The sequence below is a fragment of the Melospiza georgiana genome, chromosome 5 (genome assembly GCF_028018845.1).
Source record: "Melospiza georgiana isolate bMelGeo1 chromosome 5, bMelGeo1.pri, whole genome shotgun sequence".
Taxonomy (NCBI): domain Eukaryota; kingdom Metazoa; phylum Chordata; class Aves; order Passeriformes; family Passerellidae; genus Melospiza; species Melospiza georgiana.
Genome location: NC_080434.1, coordinates 53,752,701 through 53,770,178, shown reverse-complemented (window position 1 = coordinate 53,770,178; position 17,478 = coordinate 53,752,701). Strand labels below are relative to the sequence as shown.

The 17,478-nt window shown below is 38.6% G+C and overlaps 1 protein-coding gene across 2 annotated transcripts in view; it reads left to right on the top strand.

Annotated features, from left to right (window-relative positions):
* The first annotated feature begins 123 nt into the window (after positions 1–123).
* Positions 124–17,478, top strand: part of GRK4 (G protein-coupled receptor kinase 4) — a 38,558-nt gene continuing 21,203 nt past the window's right edge. For both annotated transcript variants that reach the window (XM_058024415.1, XM_058024416.1), the window contains exons 1-5: positions 124–329; positions 10,525–10,611; positions 11,242–11,354; positions 15,668–15,745; positions 16,786–16,886. In XM_058024415.1, coding sequence (XP_057880398.1) covers positions 278–329; positions 10,525–10,611; positions 11,242–11,354; positions 15,668–15,745; positions 16,786–16,886 — 431 coding nt within the window. In that variant the 5' untranslated portion in view covers positions 124–277. The remainder of the gene's footprint in view (positions 330–10,524; positions 10,612–11,241; positions 11,355–15,667; positions 15,746–16,785; positions 16,887–17,478) is intronic.

The window sequence follows — 17,478 nt, the reverse complement described above, 5'->3', positions numbered from 1 at the left end:
GGCAGCGCAGGGGCGGTGCTGCCTGCGGCGGGCGGAGGAGCCATGGCCGGGGCGGGAGGGCGCTGCCTGCTCTCCGTCTCCGCCCTCGGGGAGGGGGAGCGCGGTGCCGGGGCGAGCAGCGGGTGATGGGGAAGAGGCGAGCGCAGTGCTGAGGTCCTCTTGGGCCGGATGAGCCGAGGCTTGGCGCCGCGGCGGTGGCGGGGCTGGAGGAGGGGGCGAAGGAGGCTGTAGGGGCGGCCCCCGCTCCGGCTGCCCTGAGGGGAAGGAGCCCCCGACCATGGAAATCGAGAACATCGTGGCCAACACGGTGCTGCTGAAAGCCCGGGAGGGTGAGAGCCGCGGGGCGAGGCGAAGAAGGAGGAGAAGCGGGAGTTCGAGGCGGGGCGGGCTGAGGACGTCTGTTGGGGGAGGAAAAGGGTCTGAGGTGAGGGGTAAAGGGGCCCGCGAGGAGGGGGAGAGGAAGTGATGGAGGAGAAGAGGCTGGGAGGGAGGAGAGGCTGCCGGGCAGGGGTCGGGGCGGGGCGGGGACCCCTCGGGGTGGCGGTGGGAGCCCTCCCGGGGCGGGCGGAGAGTCCCGGGCAGTGCCCCGAGGCACCTGCCCTGCTCCTCCCGCGGGATCTGCTCCGAGTTACCGGCTTGTGGCTTTGCTTCTGAAAAAACACCCCTTCCTCCTTCCCCCTTGGTTCTAATAGTGTTTTTACCGGATGTTTTAAAAAGGTCGTTAATCTGTAAGTTCTCCGTTTGTTTATAAATATAAATGCTTATGGATATAAACGATAAAGTGACATAAATCTTCTCTGGAAAAACCTTGCACTCCATCTTGCTGAAATTCCTGCCTGTGAAAAACGTAGCTGTTGAATGTGACCTGTACTCTGCAGTCGAATATTTTGTATTATCCTAATCCAAAAGTGTGCTGTTTGCCATTAGATTAACACTTACAGTTTGACACCCCAGAACACCTTGAGCTGCAGATTCCTCCCCCCAGCTAACAAACGTTTTGGGTAGATAATTAGTTTTAGTATAGCACGTGGCTGCTGTTTGAAAAAACATCCTGACCTAAGATTGTCCTACTGCTTTTTCGTGTATATAACTGTCCATTTAATGGCCACTTGAATGTCTCCCTGGATTACCAATGTACTTTGTGCAGAGTATATTTTTTCAGCTTTGAAATGTGCATATTCTTTTTGGATTGGATCCTCCTTGTCTTAATTGTGTTGAGAAGTCCCATTAGTTAAGCTGGAGCTGTTTAAAGTGAGTAAGAGCAGCAGAATCTGCCTCTGTATGTTTTGCAAGTTCCTCCAACTCCAAATGGGTTTGGCACTTACGCCATATGTGTATCCAGTTAAATTTGCCTTAAGCAGCAAGAGAGGAAAATCAGCTTTTTGACTTTGAAGTGGGGTTTAAAAAACAGAACAGTGATCACAATTTTGGGCCATTTTCCAGCCTTAGCTGAAGAGACCACCTCAAACTAGAGGACATGTTTTGGCTGGTTTCAGTGACGGTAACATGTCTGTGGTGGTGCTGCCTGAATTTGGAATTTGCATTGAAGTCATCTGAGAAATGAAGGGAAAGTGGAATCTGGCTCAAAAACTTCACTGTGCCCAAACCCTCACCACAAAGAGCGGAGTGGTAATCTGCAGAGGCTTTCAAGTGGATGCTTAATGTCAGGCTGCCTCTTTAGTTAAGGTTTCACTATGTTTAAAATAAATTATAGTGGTAGAACTGACCAAACAAGATATTTTAATGAACTAAATGAAAGTCTGAGAGCAGCTGATGTGAAGATCAGTTTTACCTGCCGTGAAACTTTAAAAAGTAAGTAATAATCTGTTACTCTCTTTGTGCCTTCAATTGGCCTGGGCTCTGTTGTGTAAGCATGCACACAAAAAGTGAATTCTGGCTTTGAAACTCTAGAACTCCCTTGATCAATTGGTAGAAGGTCTTTTACCTTTTCAGGTCTCAACCCCTGTGCATGGGGTGCTTTTTATGTCACATTTTTCAAAACCCTCCTTGAAAAGAAAGTATTTTCTGTCTGTTGCCTGCTCTGGCTGCTCTGGGAATGTCTGGTTTACTCCATTTCATAAAATCCCTGCCCCAGCTCTGTTCTTATGTGCCTTCCATTGCCAGGCAATGGGATTTGTGAAGTTAGTGTGTGAGATAGGTGTTTTAATATATTCTTTGCTAAAAGGGCCTCACAACTGGGACAGAAGAGGAGACTTTCAGATTACTTTCCTTCCCACATTTCTATTATCACACTCTATAGTGTATGGAGAGGTGGGATAGCATGGAAAAGTGCACAATTATTTCTTGTGGAAGAAAGTAAATTCCAAAGCTACTGTACCATAGCAGCTTCACTTATTTTCATGTGTAGGCTTTAGCCATGTCAGTAATCCTCCTCTGTGTAGGTGAGAGAAGGTGTTCACCTGGATAACAACAAATTAGTTGTACAAGCAAATAACATGTAAATGACTCTGCTCTTATTCTTTGTTTGTGGTGCATGTCAAAGGAAATCAGTGAGGCTTAATTGTGGCATGGGTCAGTCCAACTCGAGACTCTTTTCTGATGAAGATGAGAGTACTAAAAGGTTGTACCCTTGAATACATCTTTTAAAGTCTTTTAACCCCAGAGATGATAAGTCATTTGCCTTTTGTAAATATAGAAACAATAAAAGATGTGTACCTGTCCACTTCTGGTTAGAGTATGACAGGTGCCTATTGGGAATGTAGAAATTCCCAATAAATAACACCAAATCTTACCTGAGCACATAAACTGGATTTGTACACATCATTTTCCTCCAATTTTAGGTACTCTAATACTTCTGGATGTCACTGTAATTCGGGTTTTACATTTGTAGGTGTGCAGAATCAGCACACCTTGAACAGCAAGGTTCATGTCTATCATTTAAATCTGATTTGATACACAGAAAGTGAATTTGTTGTCTCTATGTTATTAGAGAGCAAGGAACTCGGGTAAAATGAGTCTGTTCTTGTTACTTTCTTCTCTTATACAATAAAAAAGAAAGTGCTCTTGCTTTGTGTTTCTAGATTATCCACCTGCTCACTCAGTCTTACTGTTGGCTTATTTCATTAGAGGTGTGAATCTTCTAATTCAATTTGTGTGGGGATAACATCTGTTTATAGGAGTTTACTAATTCTGTTTCACAGGTCATACAAAACCCCTAGCTTCCCCCCAGCCTCAAAAGTTTAACTTTTGTCTCTAAGAGGATGTTCAGAGCTTTTAATAACACACCATTTAATAGAAGAAGCCTATCTCTTTTCATTGAAGATTTGTAATGTCTCTGTAGCAACTGCAACATCTCTTTATGATAATAAGGGAAGCCATCAGGATTCCTTATCCTCTTTTCAAGCCACTTGGTAAATGATCAAATGCCAGTTCTTTGTACCTGTGGGTGTTAGTGATAACATAATGTATGATGAAGATGCTATGATGGCACAAAGCACTCTTTGGTACTCCATGGATGAAAGATGTAGGAGTTGGGAGCTGTACTGGGAGTTTTTCTTTCCTTGTTTGGTTTTTCAGTTGACCTGCTTCTGCCAAAAGCTGGCCTGTCCCTGGAGGGATTTGCCTTCAGAGGAAAGCTGCAGTGCAAGGTGTCCCAGTTGCCTGGGGGGTTGCCTGAGGGTTGTGGCCCTCTGTGTCAATCCTGCTCTTTCCTCTTGTGATCCATTACTTTTTGAGAGAAACCTGTATGTGGGAAGGAAAAAGGGGAAAGCTTCCTCTTAAGGTGACCCCAATGGTGGAACAAGCGCCTACTACTGAGGTGACTCAGTAGGAAAACAAGAGATTCTAAAGCAAACTCAAACTCCATCTTAGGAGTGCTGAAGTGCAGGGACTGAGGTACAAAACCACATAAGTGTTTAGTGATAGTGATGTATGAACTGAGATTGCAAGCTTTCACACCAGGCAGTCCATGTTCTCCTTACTCAGGTTTGTGTGAAAGAGTAGTGTACAACACTATGTTTTCTAGTTGTGTATCAGAACAGAGAAATTAACACATTCATTTTTTTCCCAGCAGAAAAATATTTTAAATTAGTTTCACTTGAAGGACATTGAAGAATTTGTCCCATAAATGGAGAGAAATAATAAATATAAACAAGGTTATTCTGAAAAACAACAGTTCCACCCCCAATTTTTATTTTATGTTCACTTTTCTCTTTATATTTATATCTTCTGTTTTTATTCCAGTCACTCTCAGTAAATCCTTTGAGTAAGCCCCGAATTCATTTCAGCATCCCACACATAGTCTGTGATGTTGGGAAGGAAAGAAATTAATCCTTGTATGTTTTAAACTCCTTAGGAGCCTTTCTTTTTTCATTGCCTAAAGTAATAGTCTCAAAAAAATACACCCAGAGGGTAGATGCATGGTTCCTTTGAAGTCAGTGGCAGTGTACTCCAGGTGAGGATCTATGCCAAGAGTACATTTTAAAGATACCTGGTCCATTTGCATCCCCTTTAAAATTCATTTATATTACTGTGGCAGGAGCAGTTTGGGAATGAGAATTGGGTCTGCTGTTAGGCACAGAAAATCCTCTGATATTATCATTGATTTTGGCTAAATTAAGGTCATGCCTCCAATAAATTTCCCCCCAGCTCTTGGTTTGTATGGTTGTAGCCTGTGGTTGCAGAATGGCTGAGGCAGTTGCCAGCTGGATCCATGAACCAATCTAGGGTATGTGGGTTTTTGAGGTGGTTTTTTCCTTATGTTGCTGGGTTTTGGGTTTGGGGTTTTCTTCCCAAAGTTGGTTTTCAGATGAATCAGTAAGCTCCTGCAGATTTGATAATTGCTAGGTGCAGTCCAAGGATGGATTTAGAAGGAAGGAACTTTTCAGTAGCAGAATGTGATCACAGTTTGTCTTATATGAATCCTGTAAGATACTTGTTTCAGAATAATTATCTTAATGATGTATTCTTCACAGAAAATGAGCAGTCCACTCAAATAGTGAGCTTTATCTGTCTGGGCTTGAAAGCAATTGAAATCATTCTGGAAGCAAAATAAATCCTAATTTTGCCTGCAGTATAAGGCAATATTTCAGTACAGTGTTGATGATACAAGGAAGGTATCCTATTTTGTGTGTGTTTTTGTAACCAGGAAGATAATTATATGGAGATTGCTCAGATCAGCTTGGCTATTGAACTGAACTGAATTTTTTAATTATTTCAGGCGTAGGACAAGTGGGAAAGCAAAGCACACTCATGCCCAGAAAGTCCACCAGCAGCAAATACAAATTTTAGCATGAGAGTGCTGAGAGTTTTTGTAGTTGCCTTTAATTGTTGTCAGTTCTTCCCTCATTTGCCTCCTATGTTCTATTGCACTCTTATTGCATTGTGCTTTAAATTGCTGTAAACTCGTTGTGGCAGGAAACATGTCTTCCTGTGTTTGTACAGAATTATGCACAATGCATGCCTTTTTGTCCTTTATTTAATGAACTGTAAGGAGAATGCATGTGGGCAAGCTGGAATCTAAAAAAATTACATTTACTAAATAAACACAACACGAGATGTCTGGTAATTGATACACGCTGCTGCTTTGCTTGTTTCAAATGTGGCAATTTGAAATAAGCAATAGAGGTTTCACAATCAGCTTAAAGGAATTTTATTTCTGTAATATCTGTTGCACTCTTAGTGTACTATCATGCTAAAAAATTCCTTGTTTGTTGACTGTAAAATTGCAGTGTTCTGGGTGTTTTTTTCCCTGTGTAAACCCTGTTCATTGGCTGGTTAGAGACATCTCGAGATGTATACAGAGATGTTACAATGTCTCACTGCAAGAACCGATTAACAAATGTTAAGATCGGTTACATTTCCTCGGGCTGATCCCAGCTTTCCATTCCACACCTAAGTGGCGAAGTGCGGAGGGTGTGCTCTGGCATTCCTACGTGTGCGCATGATCGCTGGAGCTGCCTGGAGAGCCCGTGTGAAGAACCAGTTGTTCGAGTGGTGTTAGCTTGGGAACAATAAATGATTGTGCACGTAAACAAACGGCACAAATGTTCACGGCAGAGCTGGGCTTTGGACTGCCTGCTGGGTTACTGCCTTGACAGTCAGATGGGCCAGAGCCCTCCAGTATTACCTTGCTGGAGCCCAGCTCCATGCGCTTGAATCCAGGAATGTGAGGACTATCATCTTGTAAATGCCATAGTGATCTGTAATCTATAGATATCTTTTGTTTATTTATTGTACTACTTGCGTTTTTGCTTCTGTTTGCATGCAGAAGTACCTTGGCCTTTGTAATGCTGGTGAGTTAGGTGCTCAGGTTTCTGCCAAAACCTGAATTTTCAGCCAGGTGATTCTGATAAGTTTACTGAGAACTGGCCAGATTGCATTTATCATATGTGTGGGGGGAAACAAAACCATCAACAACAACAAAAAAAAACCCCCTTTCTCCATAGAAAAGTGTTGCCACTCTCCTTAACGTAGTTGTTAAGCTGTGACCAGGCTTGAGTTTATACAAGCTTGTATTTTGTCAAAATACAACTTGATACAAGTTGTATTTTGTAGAAAAGATACATCTGGCCTGCAGAATGGAGAAGGTTGTTGTGAACCCCCACAGCAGTGCCTTATGAGCTGTCTCCAGAAGCATGACAGCCTTCCTCAAGTGATGGTATGTGTGAGCTGGTCTTCTAGTTTGAACTTGATGCTGTTCCAGTGTTATGGTTTGATCTGAGGAGCTGAGGTATCAATTCCACACTGGTTTGTGCCTTGAAGGTGGATCTTGCCCAATAAGGGCATAAAAGCAAAATTTGTTACTCAATGAGTAGTGTTTATAAATGCCTGTATAGCATAAGGTCATAGTTAAACAGGAATGGTTTGATTTTTTTTTTTTTTTAGTGAAAGGTTTTAATCCTTATTGTGAGCGGTTTGAAGAAAAATGTGTCTGGAACTAGGAGAAGATTTGAATTCATGTGAGTTTTAAATCTATTAGGAAACTTGCCTGGAACTGCCTTTGCTGTGGGAAAGGCATATTTTAAGGCAGTGTCTGTACCCAGCTTATTTTCATGTGTCTCCGTGTAGATGATGTAGAGCTCCTGCATCAATTGTTTTGCATTTTTCCTTGAACCAATTGATTTGATTTATACACTAAAGGCCTGCTGTAGGTTGTCATCTTGTTGCAGTCTCAGGCTTTCTGAGTTTATCTGGGTGTGGTCTAGTATGAATTTCTCAGCTGGTATCTGACAATCTGGTTTGTGGAATCAGTTTTGCAAGAATGAAGTTGTAGCAATCGTGCACCCCAGCGCTACAGAGCTGTGTGCTGCTCAGCCTCAGATTCAGGCAGGAGAGCTGGGGCACAAAAAACTCACTGCCACAATCTCAGTGCCAGTAAAGAAGGATTCTGCATGGCAGAATCCAAAGTCATTGTCTCAAGGAAAATTGATTTAATGATGTGCAGTGAACATTGTGCTCGCTGAAATGGGAGTCAGTCTGCAGTCAGGTCTGCAAGGAAGATCTCTGTGGCTCTCAAAGTGCATCTGAGGACTTAAAACACATTCTTATTTCTTGACATAGGTTGTGGCCACAGCAATTTCATTTTTTACAACTAGTTGTGGTTTTACTGATGAATAAACCAACTGCATCACCTTACATACATTTTTCAAATATTTCTCTGAAGGTTAAAAAAAAAAGCTGAAATAAAACATTTTACCCATACCATATTCTAGTGCAGTGATCTAACTGAATTTAGTATGTATCTTTCTAAAAAGCAAAAATGGGAAAGAGTTAAATGTTGAAATTGTAACTCTAAGAAGTAATTTGGGGAGAAGCAAAAGGTTCTTGTGTACCTGAAAATGTAATTGAAGTTTCTCGTCACTCTAATTGTGTATTGCTGCACCCACCCTTCTCTTTCTACAAGATGAGTTCACTTCAAGCTGGACATTGCTTTTAGCCATGATTCCTTCTGAAAGAGGCAAAAATCAGTAATTCATCTGAGCCTCAGAGGTCAACCAGAAAGCACCTTAACCTAATGGCTTTCTGGCTCTTCTGTTGGAAAGTGAGCTCCTGGTCTTTCTGGAAGAATTTTATCTGAAGTGTTTTAGAATGAGATTCAGAATAGAAGCTCTAAAATCAATATTAAGACACTTTCAAACCACAAGTGTTATAATTTGATTTGATACTTCTTTTAAACTGCCTCAGAAATGGAAAAGGATTTTGCAATTAGGGAATAACGTGACAAACAAATTGGCCTCCTGCCATAACTTTTACCAGAAATGGCTCTTTACATTACTGGGACCTACAGAATTGTACAGTTGCATTTGCTGTAAATACAAGAACATTCAGTTCAGAGAGAAGTGAGAGCACATTGATTTAGTTGATACTGCTAAGCACTTGATTCTTGTGTATCGTTAATAAATTATATGTAGCCTTTATAGACCTCTGTAGGATGGTGAATTCAGTTGTATTCTAGCATGTGTTCTCTTTTTGTAAAATGAAGTTCATAATGGTCACATCGTAAGTAAGTGACCAAATATTTGGGCAAAATGCAGCCCTTTTTGTGTTGGACTGGAAGTAAAATGCACTAGTCATCCTCTCCTTTTTGATGAGTTGGTTTTTTAATTTGACAGTGCTTCAGAAAGTAGTATTGTTGATATAGATCCCATTTTACATTTTACAAACAGCAGTGTGATGTGAATTTGGGTTAGGTTTATCATCCTTGATCAGTACTGATGGTGTGGTGTCATGCACAAGTGAGTGTTTCTGGGCTGTTTCTAACAGAAGCAGTTTAACCTCTGTGCACCTTGCAGGTCAGTGTGACATGGCTGAACCTGACACTTCTAGCCATTGTTTTCATGATCACATAATCTATACCCAGGCCTTGTTATTCAATGAATGTGTATAGGCTACCTGTTAATATTCCTTGATTTTCTTTGTGTTCACTTCTGTTAGAAGGGTGTTATGTTTTGTTTTGATTTGATTTTCTTCAAGCATATATTCAACTTCTTTTTAAGTTCAAAAATATATTGTTAGAATAGTCACAGTTTGTTTTAATGATGCTGGTAAGTCTCATTATTAGTTCTGGTACTGCTTGAAATATAGGATGAGAAGTAAATTCCATATTTTGTGTTTTAAGACTTTATGGAAGGCAAATGACCTGCAAAGTGATTATTAGAAAATGAAGTGCAGAAGTTTGCATTTTTTTAGAAAGTAGGTGTCAGTTCAAAGAATGTCCATAAGCTATCATTTATAGATGATTTATTCTTTATTTTTTTACCTTTCTAGTGACACTAGAGTTGAGAATGTTTTGTTGCAGCAGAGTAAGATGTCAATATTCCTGTTAGCAAGGATAAATTTGGTATGAACCAAAAAAATTTGGTGTGAATTTGGTATGAACCAAGGTCCACCAAGCTGGAACTGGTCTAACTGCATAGGTGGAATGGTTCAAGAAGCTGTATGTTTGAGTAAAGAGGGGCTTTAAAAAAATACATGTTTTGTTGTTCTGAAGATTTTAGTTCCTTTCACCCTAACAATTTACTTCTGAAAGAGTTTGGTACCCTTTGCTGCTTAGTTTCTATTCAGGTTACATTGGGTAACTCCCTTCCTTTTTCTCCTATTGTGGTTAGCAGTGTGTATTGCTTTGGTACAGTGAGAAATCTCTGTGCAGATTTGCTGCTGCTCTGTCATGTGGAGGTGCATCTGATCATATAGCTTAGTAAAATCTTCTAAAGTCTTTTGCAGCACTAAATTACTCTTCCACAGAAACGTTTTGGATCTGAAAGTGTGTATGTGTTCCTGTCTTTCGCTGCTTTTTTGAGAAGTATGCATATCTTCTGTAAAGGAAATTGGCCAGGGTAATGTGCTGAAACACAAATGTGTTTCAAATGTAACACAGATCTGTTTTTTTAGAAACTGAGAAAAACATTGTGGTAGTTTTAAAAAATCAATACTAATTCAACATCAGGGCTGTGAAATCTGAAGCATTGAAAATATCTAAATGTTACAACAGCTAAGTTCTTCCTGGTATCCTTGTATGGTCTAGAGTAAATAGTGTGTATTTGAGCTATGCCCTCACATTTATTACTGGGATCTACTCTTACTACTATCACTGCCCTTAAACAGACAATATTTATGTACAACTTTATTATTGAAAAATGTGTTTAAGAACTTTGTTCTTGGTATTTTGTTACTCAACTTTATTTTCTTCTATTCTTTACCATGGTTGAGAGATAATTCTCAAATTTTTTTTTGTTTCATCTTCGATGTTTCAGTTTTGTTTGTGATTTTCAAAGTACCTATTTGAATTTGTCTTTTCTCTGCAGAGATGTTCTACATACACAGACAAAATGTGAAGGATTTGTCTTGGAAAAGACTTTACATGAAACATGAAAAAAAGCATTAAAGTTCTTCTGTATCACATTGGTTATTGGTTTGGATATCCTTCTAGATGGATTTCTTTCTAGGCATGAAAAGTAGTCTGACACATCTGTGTAGAACTGACCTAATTTTATACTGTTAATGGTATGTTCAATTTTACTCTGATTCTGTACTGTGTTTTATATTATTCATATTTTCCTCTAGGCAAACGGAGTGGGCGTAGTAAAAAATGGAAAGAGATGCTGAAGTTGCCCCCTGTCAGTCACTGTGAGGGTATTCGGTGCTCCATCGGTGAGTGTCCTGTAAAATAAACCCTCTTCTGTGAGACAGAAGGACAAGAGTTTGGTGCTGGTAATGGAAAGGATTCTGTCTTGCTTCTAAATGCTAAATAGCAAAAAAAAAAAAAAAAAAAGCTATTAAACTTGTAATATGATGGAGAACTGAGGAAAAAATGAAATTTATGAGATGATGAAAAGTATATCACAGCTCCTTGTTTGTTAAAGGAAAATGTTCCTAAAGAATAGATTTTCAAAACCTTGAATTAGAAAAAGGGATCACATTAAAAATTTATGGTAATATATTTTACCCTTTTCCTTAATGCCTTGTAATAGTTTTTTAAACCTTTGTGTTATAATCTTGTATTCCCTCTTTCCAAACAATCTTGTTTGCTTTGGTGTTGCTGTTTCACAGTATGGTTGCTTTTTGCACTCTAATCTAAATGCACCTCAAGCATATAATTCAGTGTGCTTTTAGTAAATGTTTCACTATTCTTTGGAATAATTGCATATTTATGGTACCTTTGATAAACATGTTAATGTAAAATCTTCATGTTTGAGCGATGTTTTTCTGACCTCAAATGGGAGTAATGACTATCCTACTACAAAAATAAAAATAAATAAAGATATTTATATTTTTTCCCAGAAAGAGACTATAACCAGCTTTGTGACAAACAGCCAATAGGAAGACTTCTCTTCAGACAGTTCTGTGATTCTAGACCAGATTTGAAAAGATGCATTGAATTTCTGGATGCAGTGGTAAGTAGTGAGAAATGTATGATGGCTATCAGTAGGCAGAGTCTTATATATTCTTGTATGTAAATATTGGATTTTTGTGCTGGTTTTGCTGAGATAGAGTTAATTGTCTTCATTGTATCTCATTTAGTGCTCTATTTTGGATTTTAGACCAAGATAATGTTGGGAACAAGGATGTTTTAGTTCTTGCTGAACAGGGATTCCACAGTGTCAAAGCCTTTGTGTTCCTCATGCTGCCCTACAAGAGAGGAGGCTGATGTGCAAGGAGTTGAGGGTGGGCACTGCCAGGATAGCTGAGCCCAAAGAATATCCCACACCATATGGTGCTGTGCTCAGCAATAAAAGCTGGGGGAAGAAAGAGAAGGGGGGAAGGTACAATTTGCCAGCTAGCTGTTATATGTGGGAATGAAGCCCTGCCTTCCTGGGAATGGCCAATGGGAAGAAATGAATGAATTTCTTACTTTGCTTTGCTTGTACCTGCAGCGTTGCTTTATCAAACTGTCTTTATTTCAAGCTGCAAGATTTCTCACTTCTGCCCTTCTGGTTATGAGTGGGGGGAAGTGAGTGGGCACCTGTGGGGGGTTTAGCTGCCTGCCAGTTTAAGACACAACCATTTTGTTAATTTTCTCTATACACCTCTGTTTCCTTATGCTGTATACTTGAAAACATAGTGTGAAAACATAGTCTTTGCTGGCTGTAAAGCTGTAACTTCTGATGGATGTCAAAAAACCATCTCTGTTACTAAAGGAAAATGTTTAGTGTTGACTGTGAAGTCTCTGCCATCTTGATGTGGCCCAAGCTACAGAAAAGGGCATGATGGGAAAGAGAGAAGCAATTTTAGGAAGATGTGCTAGGCTTCTAAAGCCTGAAAGGGTGTCTGCATTATGAATATTACTTGCTATACTCAGCCTTCAAAATGTTATTAACATAGACTTAAAAATGTTGCAACTTGCATGGAAGCCCTAGGCTACATAGCATGTGCTAATTAAAAACCATATAATGGAGATGGAAATTTAGAGAACCATCTAAGGAAGGAGAAAAAACAATCCTTTTGAGACTAAGGGAAAAGATCTTGATATATTTACATCTTGATATCTAATACTGAAGAACAAGAGAGGAAGGAAGTGTGCCCACAGCTATATTTTGCAAAAAATCCTCAGCCCAAAACCCTCCTGGGGAGGGGGAAAGTAGTGAGGAGATTAGGCAGGCACAAAACAGCCCTTAAGAGAACAGCTCAGAGCTTTTGATTCTTTGTCCCTCACAGTTAATCCAAGAGCAATAAGATACAGTCTCAAACTGAGATTGCTGACAAAAGAACAGGTTTTCTCAGTCCAGCCATTTTTGTTCTTACATGCAGAGAACAAATGACCAAAGAAGACAGAAGTAGGGTAATGCTGCTGCTTGCATGCATCCCAAACTACAATACTGGAATGTAAGATGACTCTGGAAGAGGCAGGGTGTAAGGCATGTACATGGGATTATTGCTGTACCTCCTATTTCACTGTCTTCCTTCCCCTTTGGTAGTAAAAACTGAGGCACTAGATCAGCTAAAAAAGAATTTAAGTGTCAAATAGGTGGAATTGTTTCTATTTGTCAAAGAACCTGTGTGCAATTTGGCTTATTCCCCAGGTGTGTTTCACTTTTGTGACTCCCAGGAGCTGTTTGAGCACCAGATTGCAGAGACTAGATTGACAGTTGGAGACTGAATGGATTGAATGGAAATCCAGAATAGTGGAGCTTTCATTCCTGAAGTGAATATAAATACAAACCAGAGCCCTTAATGAGTGCCATGCACTGACAACTGTGGATTTACCCCAATGGTTACAACTTCTGCACACATTTTAATCTTTATATCTTAGATAAGGAGTAGCAAAATCTTTGGCAGCACAAAAGAGAATGAATCTTAGGCATGACTGTAAGGCAGGTGTGTCCTTGCTCTAGAGATGTAATTTTCAGGTAAAACTGTCTCTAAGAAGTAACTAACTGAAAAATTTGCACTGTTTTGAAATATGCAACCTATAATGTTTTGTGGATTGCAACACTTCTGTGAATGAACGAAGACTGGCATAGCTCAGATAATCTGATATAAGGGATGGTTTCACAATTTACTTTTTTGTATTTGTTGTTTAACTTTCATTTGAAAAATCAGGGGGAAGAATTATTCTTGGGAATCATTGAAACAAGACAGCCTTTAGTGACTCTTGTGATCTGAAACTAGCATCCTATCTTGATCAAGGATGTGAGATAAAATACCTGCTATCTCTTGTAGATGGTTCTTGAGTTAGCCTGATTCCCTTTTGTGGACTTCAGCACCAGACTTCAGCAAGATTTGATCTTTTAGGGGTTGAGGAGTTTCTTTCGTTGGTATTCTTTGTAAGGCAACACAGGAAACAAAAGCTGAGGCTGTGTGCTTTTTACCTTGGCTTTTGCCAAGCTTAGCTTTTTGAGATGTTAAAAAAATTCTAGGCTTACTTTTTTGGGGAAAAAGAAATTCCCAAAATGAAATATCATAGCCTTAAAAACCTTGCACTGTAGTTAATGGAGTTTTCTGACTCTTTTACATGAAGCAATGTGATTTCAGCAGTGTGATAATTTCTGGAGTCCAAAATCAAGGTGGTACCAATGCTGTGTTGTCTGCCTGTACTGAATACTGAGTCTGGTAAGGTCCAGTTCTTGGGAAGGCGTGACCTAAAAGTCTGGAGTCAGCTTGGCTTTACAGAAAGAAGAGTTGTGAAACAATTGAATGTAAGTGACAGAACTTAAAGTGAGGAATGAGTTATCCAATCTAGTGACTCATTTCACCAGCTAGGGACAGGCTTACTCACATATGAAAAGGAATCAGTGACAGTTCAAACTTCCCTGTAAGTACCAGAAATATTTGGAAAGGCCACCTCTCAAACTTCCTTTTAAATTACACTATCCACTTAAAACAGTATGCCTAATTAATTGTATTAAATTAGTGTTAAAGATGCTAAGCACACTGCTGAACTTTAGGTTGATAAACTTTTCTGACTTGCTCAGGTTGATTAGCAGTTGCAGAAGAACTCCTCACCATTTCCTTTCCACTTGTTGTTGTGGAATTGAACAGCAGAAATTATGGCTTGCATTGGGATTGATGGATTTGAGTAGTGTGCTGAAGTGGGTGATACCATAATGTTGCAGTAAAAAAAGATGTTGATGACTTGAGTCAGTGTTGATTGGTTGTCATTAATGGCAGAACTGGAAATCAGGAATTCCATTATTTCCAGTATTGTGTGTATTTGGTTCTTGGACTGTCACTTTTTAGTGTTCTAGTTTTCTTTATAAAGGTAAATAACTTCTGATTACATCAATTACTTGTAATTTCCAATGAGGTTTCTAATGATTGTTGTCTCAATAAGCCCCACTGTTGTTTTGTTTGATACAGTTCTCCATCCTGGAAGTCTGCCATGTATTCTTTGTTCCTAGGTGCATGCATTTAAACCCTGAAATATGAAATAAGCTTTGATTGAGTTGGCCCAGCTAGCAAACCTAATACATGTTGCTATTTGAGATTGCTCTTTTCTAATTTATCTTTCCCCAGATTTGGGGTTCTCTTGAAATCTTGTAACTTCTGATGTCTGCTTCTAGATTATTCCATAAAATTATTAATAGTAAGTAGTCCTTGGAGTTTTTCAGTAGTAGTGTCTGTGTGGTGATTTGTTGGTTGTGGATTTTTTCCATAAGTAGCCACTTCTGGAGCTCTGTTCAGCTGCCAATTGTTTATCTGCAAAAAGCACTGTGTTACACAATTGTCTTTTTCTTCATCTCAGTACCAGATGTTACCAAGTTAAAAAACTTTCAAGATTTGTATCTAATCAATTTAATTTTTCAAAAAATGATGTAGGGTTTGGTTTAGATCTCATTTATAAGCTTGTAGAAAGTAGTTTTATCCTGGTTTTACCCAAAACTGAAGCAAAGAATAACACATGAAGGGAAAAAAGTGCAGTGAAGAAAAAGCTGATTATTGTACTCCTGATTATTTTCCATCTGGGTCATTCTCTCCTACAACACTACATAAATACTATTTAATTGTAGTTGATCTAGTTTAACCTCTAGGATGTAGTTTCTGTAATTGCATTTAGACTAATTGTTAGATTTTGTATGTTTTCCAAAGATTAAATTCCATATGCTTTGTTTTTTCCTTAGGACTGTTCTTCATACATGTTTCACCTTATAGCCTTCTGTTTCTTTTATATTAGGAGTATTGTGTTATTCATGATAAAATTTACCTATCATCATGTAAAAGATGCCAAGTGACTGTGAACATAATAAAATTTTCAATTCCATTTCCCTAGGCAGAATATGAGGTATCTTCAGATGAAAAGCGCATAGACTGTGGCCTCAAAGTTTTAGAGACATACTTCACTAATGGGGTAAATATATTGCAAAAATTTCCTCAAGTGCTTTGGAAGTGTCAGATAAATAGAGAGATATAAGTGGTTGCATTGTTTTTAGTAAATTGACTTTCAAACTTCATTGATCCCATTTTTGTCTTTCTGAAAGGTGTGCTGCCTTCTAAAATTCTGCTCAATCAACTTGAGTAGAAACCTTGACTGATCTCTGCTTTTAAATAACTACTACAATAACAATTTATTCTCCATTTAACACCTACAGAAAATTTAAAAACAAATTAACTCGGTGTATTGTCATCTGAAGTCTTTTAGACTCCTGTGTGGCCTTGGTTGTTTGCTGTAAATTTTCAGAATTGCTGCAGGTTTTCACAAAGTGAAATGCTGTTTTCTTCTGAAGCATTCTGTTACTTTGTTTTCCATGGTAATCATTAGTAGCTGATTTTTTACATTTATCAAATGTCTTTTCTTTGATATCCAGTGGAAGCTTTTCTGTGGATATATAATTCAATATTTTCTTTTTATGAAGAGATGTTCCTTCTGCTTCTCTTGCTTTGGTCATCTTATACAAAAGGCCTTGAAGATGCCTCATAAGCAGATGGAATCTTAATTTGCACACCTTTTTGAGAATTTCTTTGGGACTACCGTAATTCACATACATTTTTCAAAAAACTCCAGATTTCTTTGATCTGGTTTGAAATAGTTTCCCAGCCTGTGTTTGTGTTTCTTTCTCCTTCTTTCCATCCTGCCAAGCCAAAGAGATGACTTGCTTTTTTGGTGGTAGACTTATGGAAAGAAAAAGAAATTTGACTTATTGCCAAGTTTATTCCCCCAGATACTGAAATAGTAAATAACTAAAATAACTTTCAATGCATTGTTCTGTAACAGGTAAGAAATAAAAATTTTGCTCAAATATGACTTTCTTGATTTTCTCTTTAGTCAAACTGTTCCATTCCTTTAACTGTATTAAAAAATTTAATTTATCTTTGAATACAAAACTTTTAGTTTTTGCATTGATTTATGTGCTTTCATTGTTGCTTTCCTTTCTTTTTTATTATGTTAAGTCTGCAGCACACTTGCCAGAAATACCTCAGGAAACAGTAAATGAATGTAAAGCAAGACTGGAAAAGAACCCTTCTAAGGATCTTTTCATGGACTGTACTAGGTAAGTTAAAAATGCCTAGTGCTAAGTTTGGGAATTACATGATAAATTTATGTTTTTCTAAGGAAAGTGAAATATGAAGTTGTTATACCAGAAGTACTGAGTCCCTAAAATGAGTAAGTAAAGTAAGAAACTTGGAACAGATTTATTAGAGGATTGGGTTTCCTTTGGATGTGATTTAGATGTTTGACTTTTGCAGAGCTTTTTTTTTAATGCTGCTTTTGCATAAAATCACACTGTTGTCTGACACCAAGAATTCTGTAAGATAAATTATATTTCTCTTTACTGTATTCGTACTTTTTGAGAGACTCTCTTCCATTATGGAGGTACTCAGAAAAATATGAAATTATAAGTTGAAGCTTGAAAGGTTTCTGAACAACTTTAGACATTTAAGGTTCTTGAAAACAGGTTTAATTGAGGCCAACAGTTATGTGCCATTAAGATGGCTGATTAGAGGATCACTTGTAATAGCTAACACAAAACAATACAACTTGGTTTTGTTCTGCAGTCATGGAGTGATATTTCACACAGTAGAAGCAGGGGAGGCTTGTCTTGGAGGGATGGTACATGTTTATGAGTGTTACATGTCTTTCTA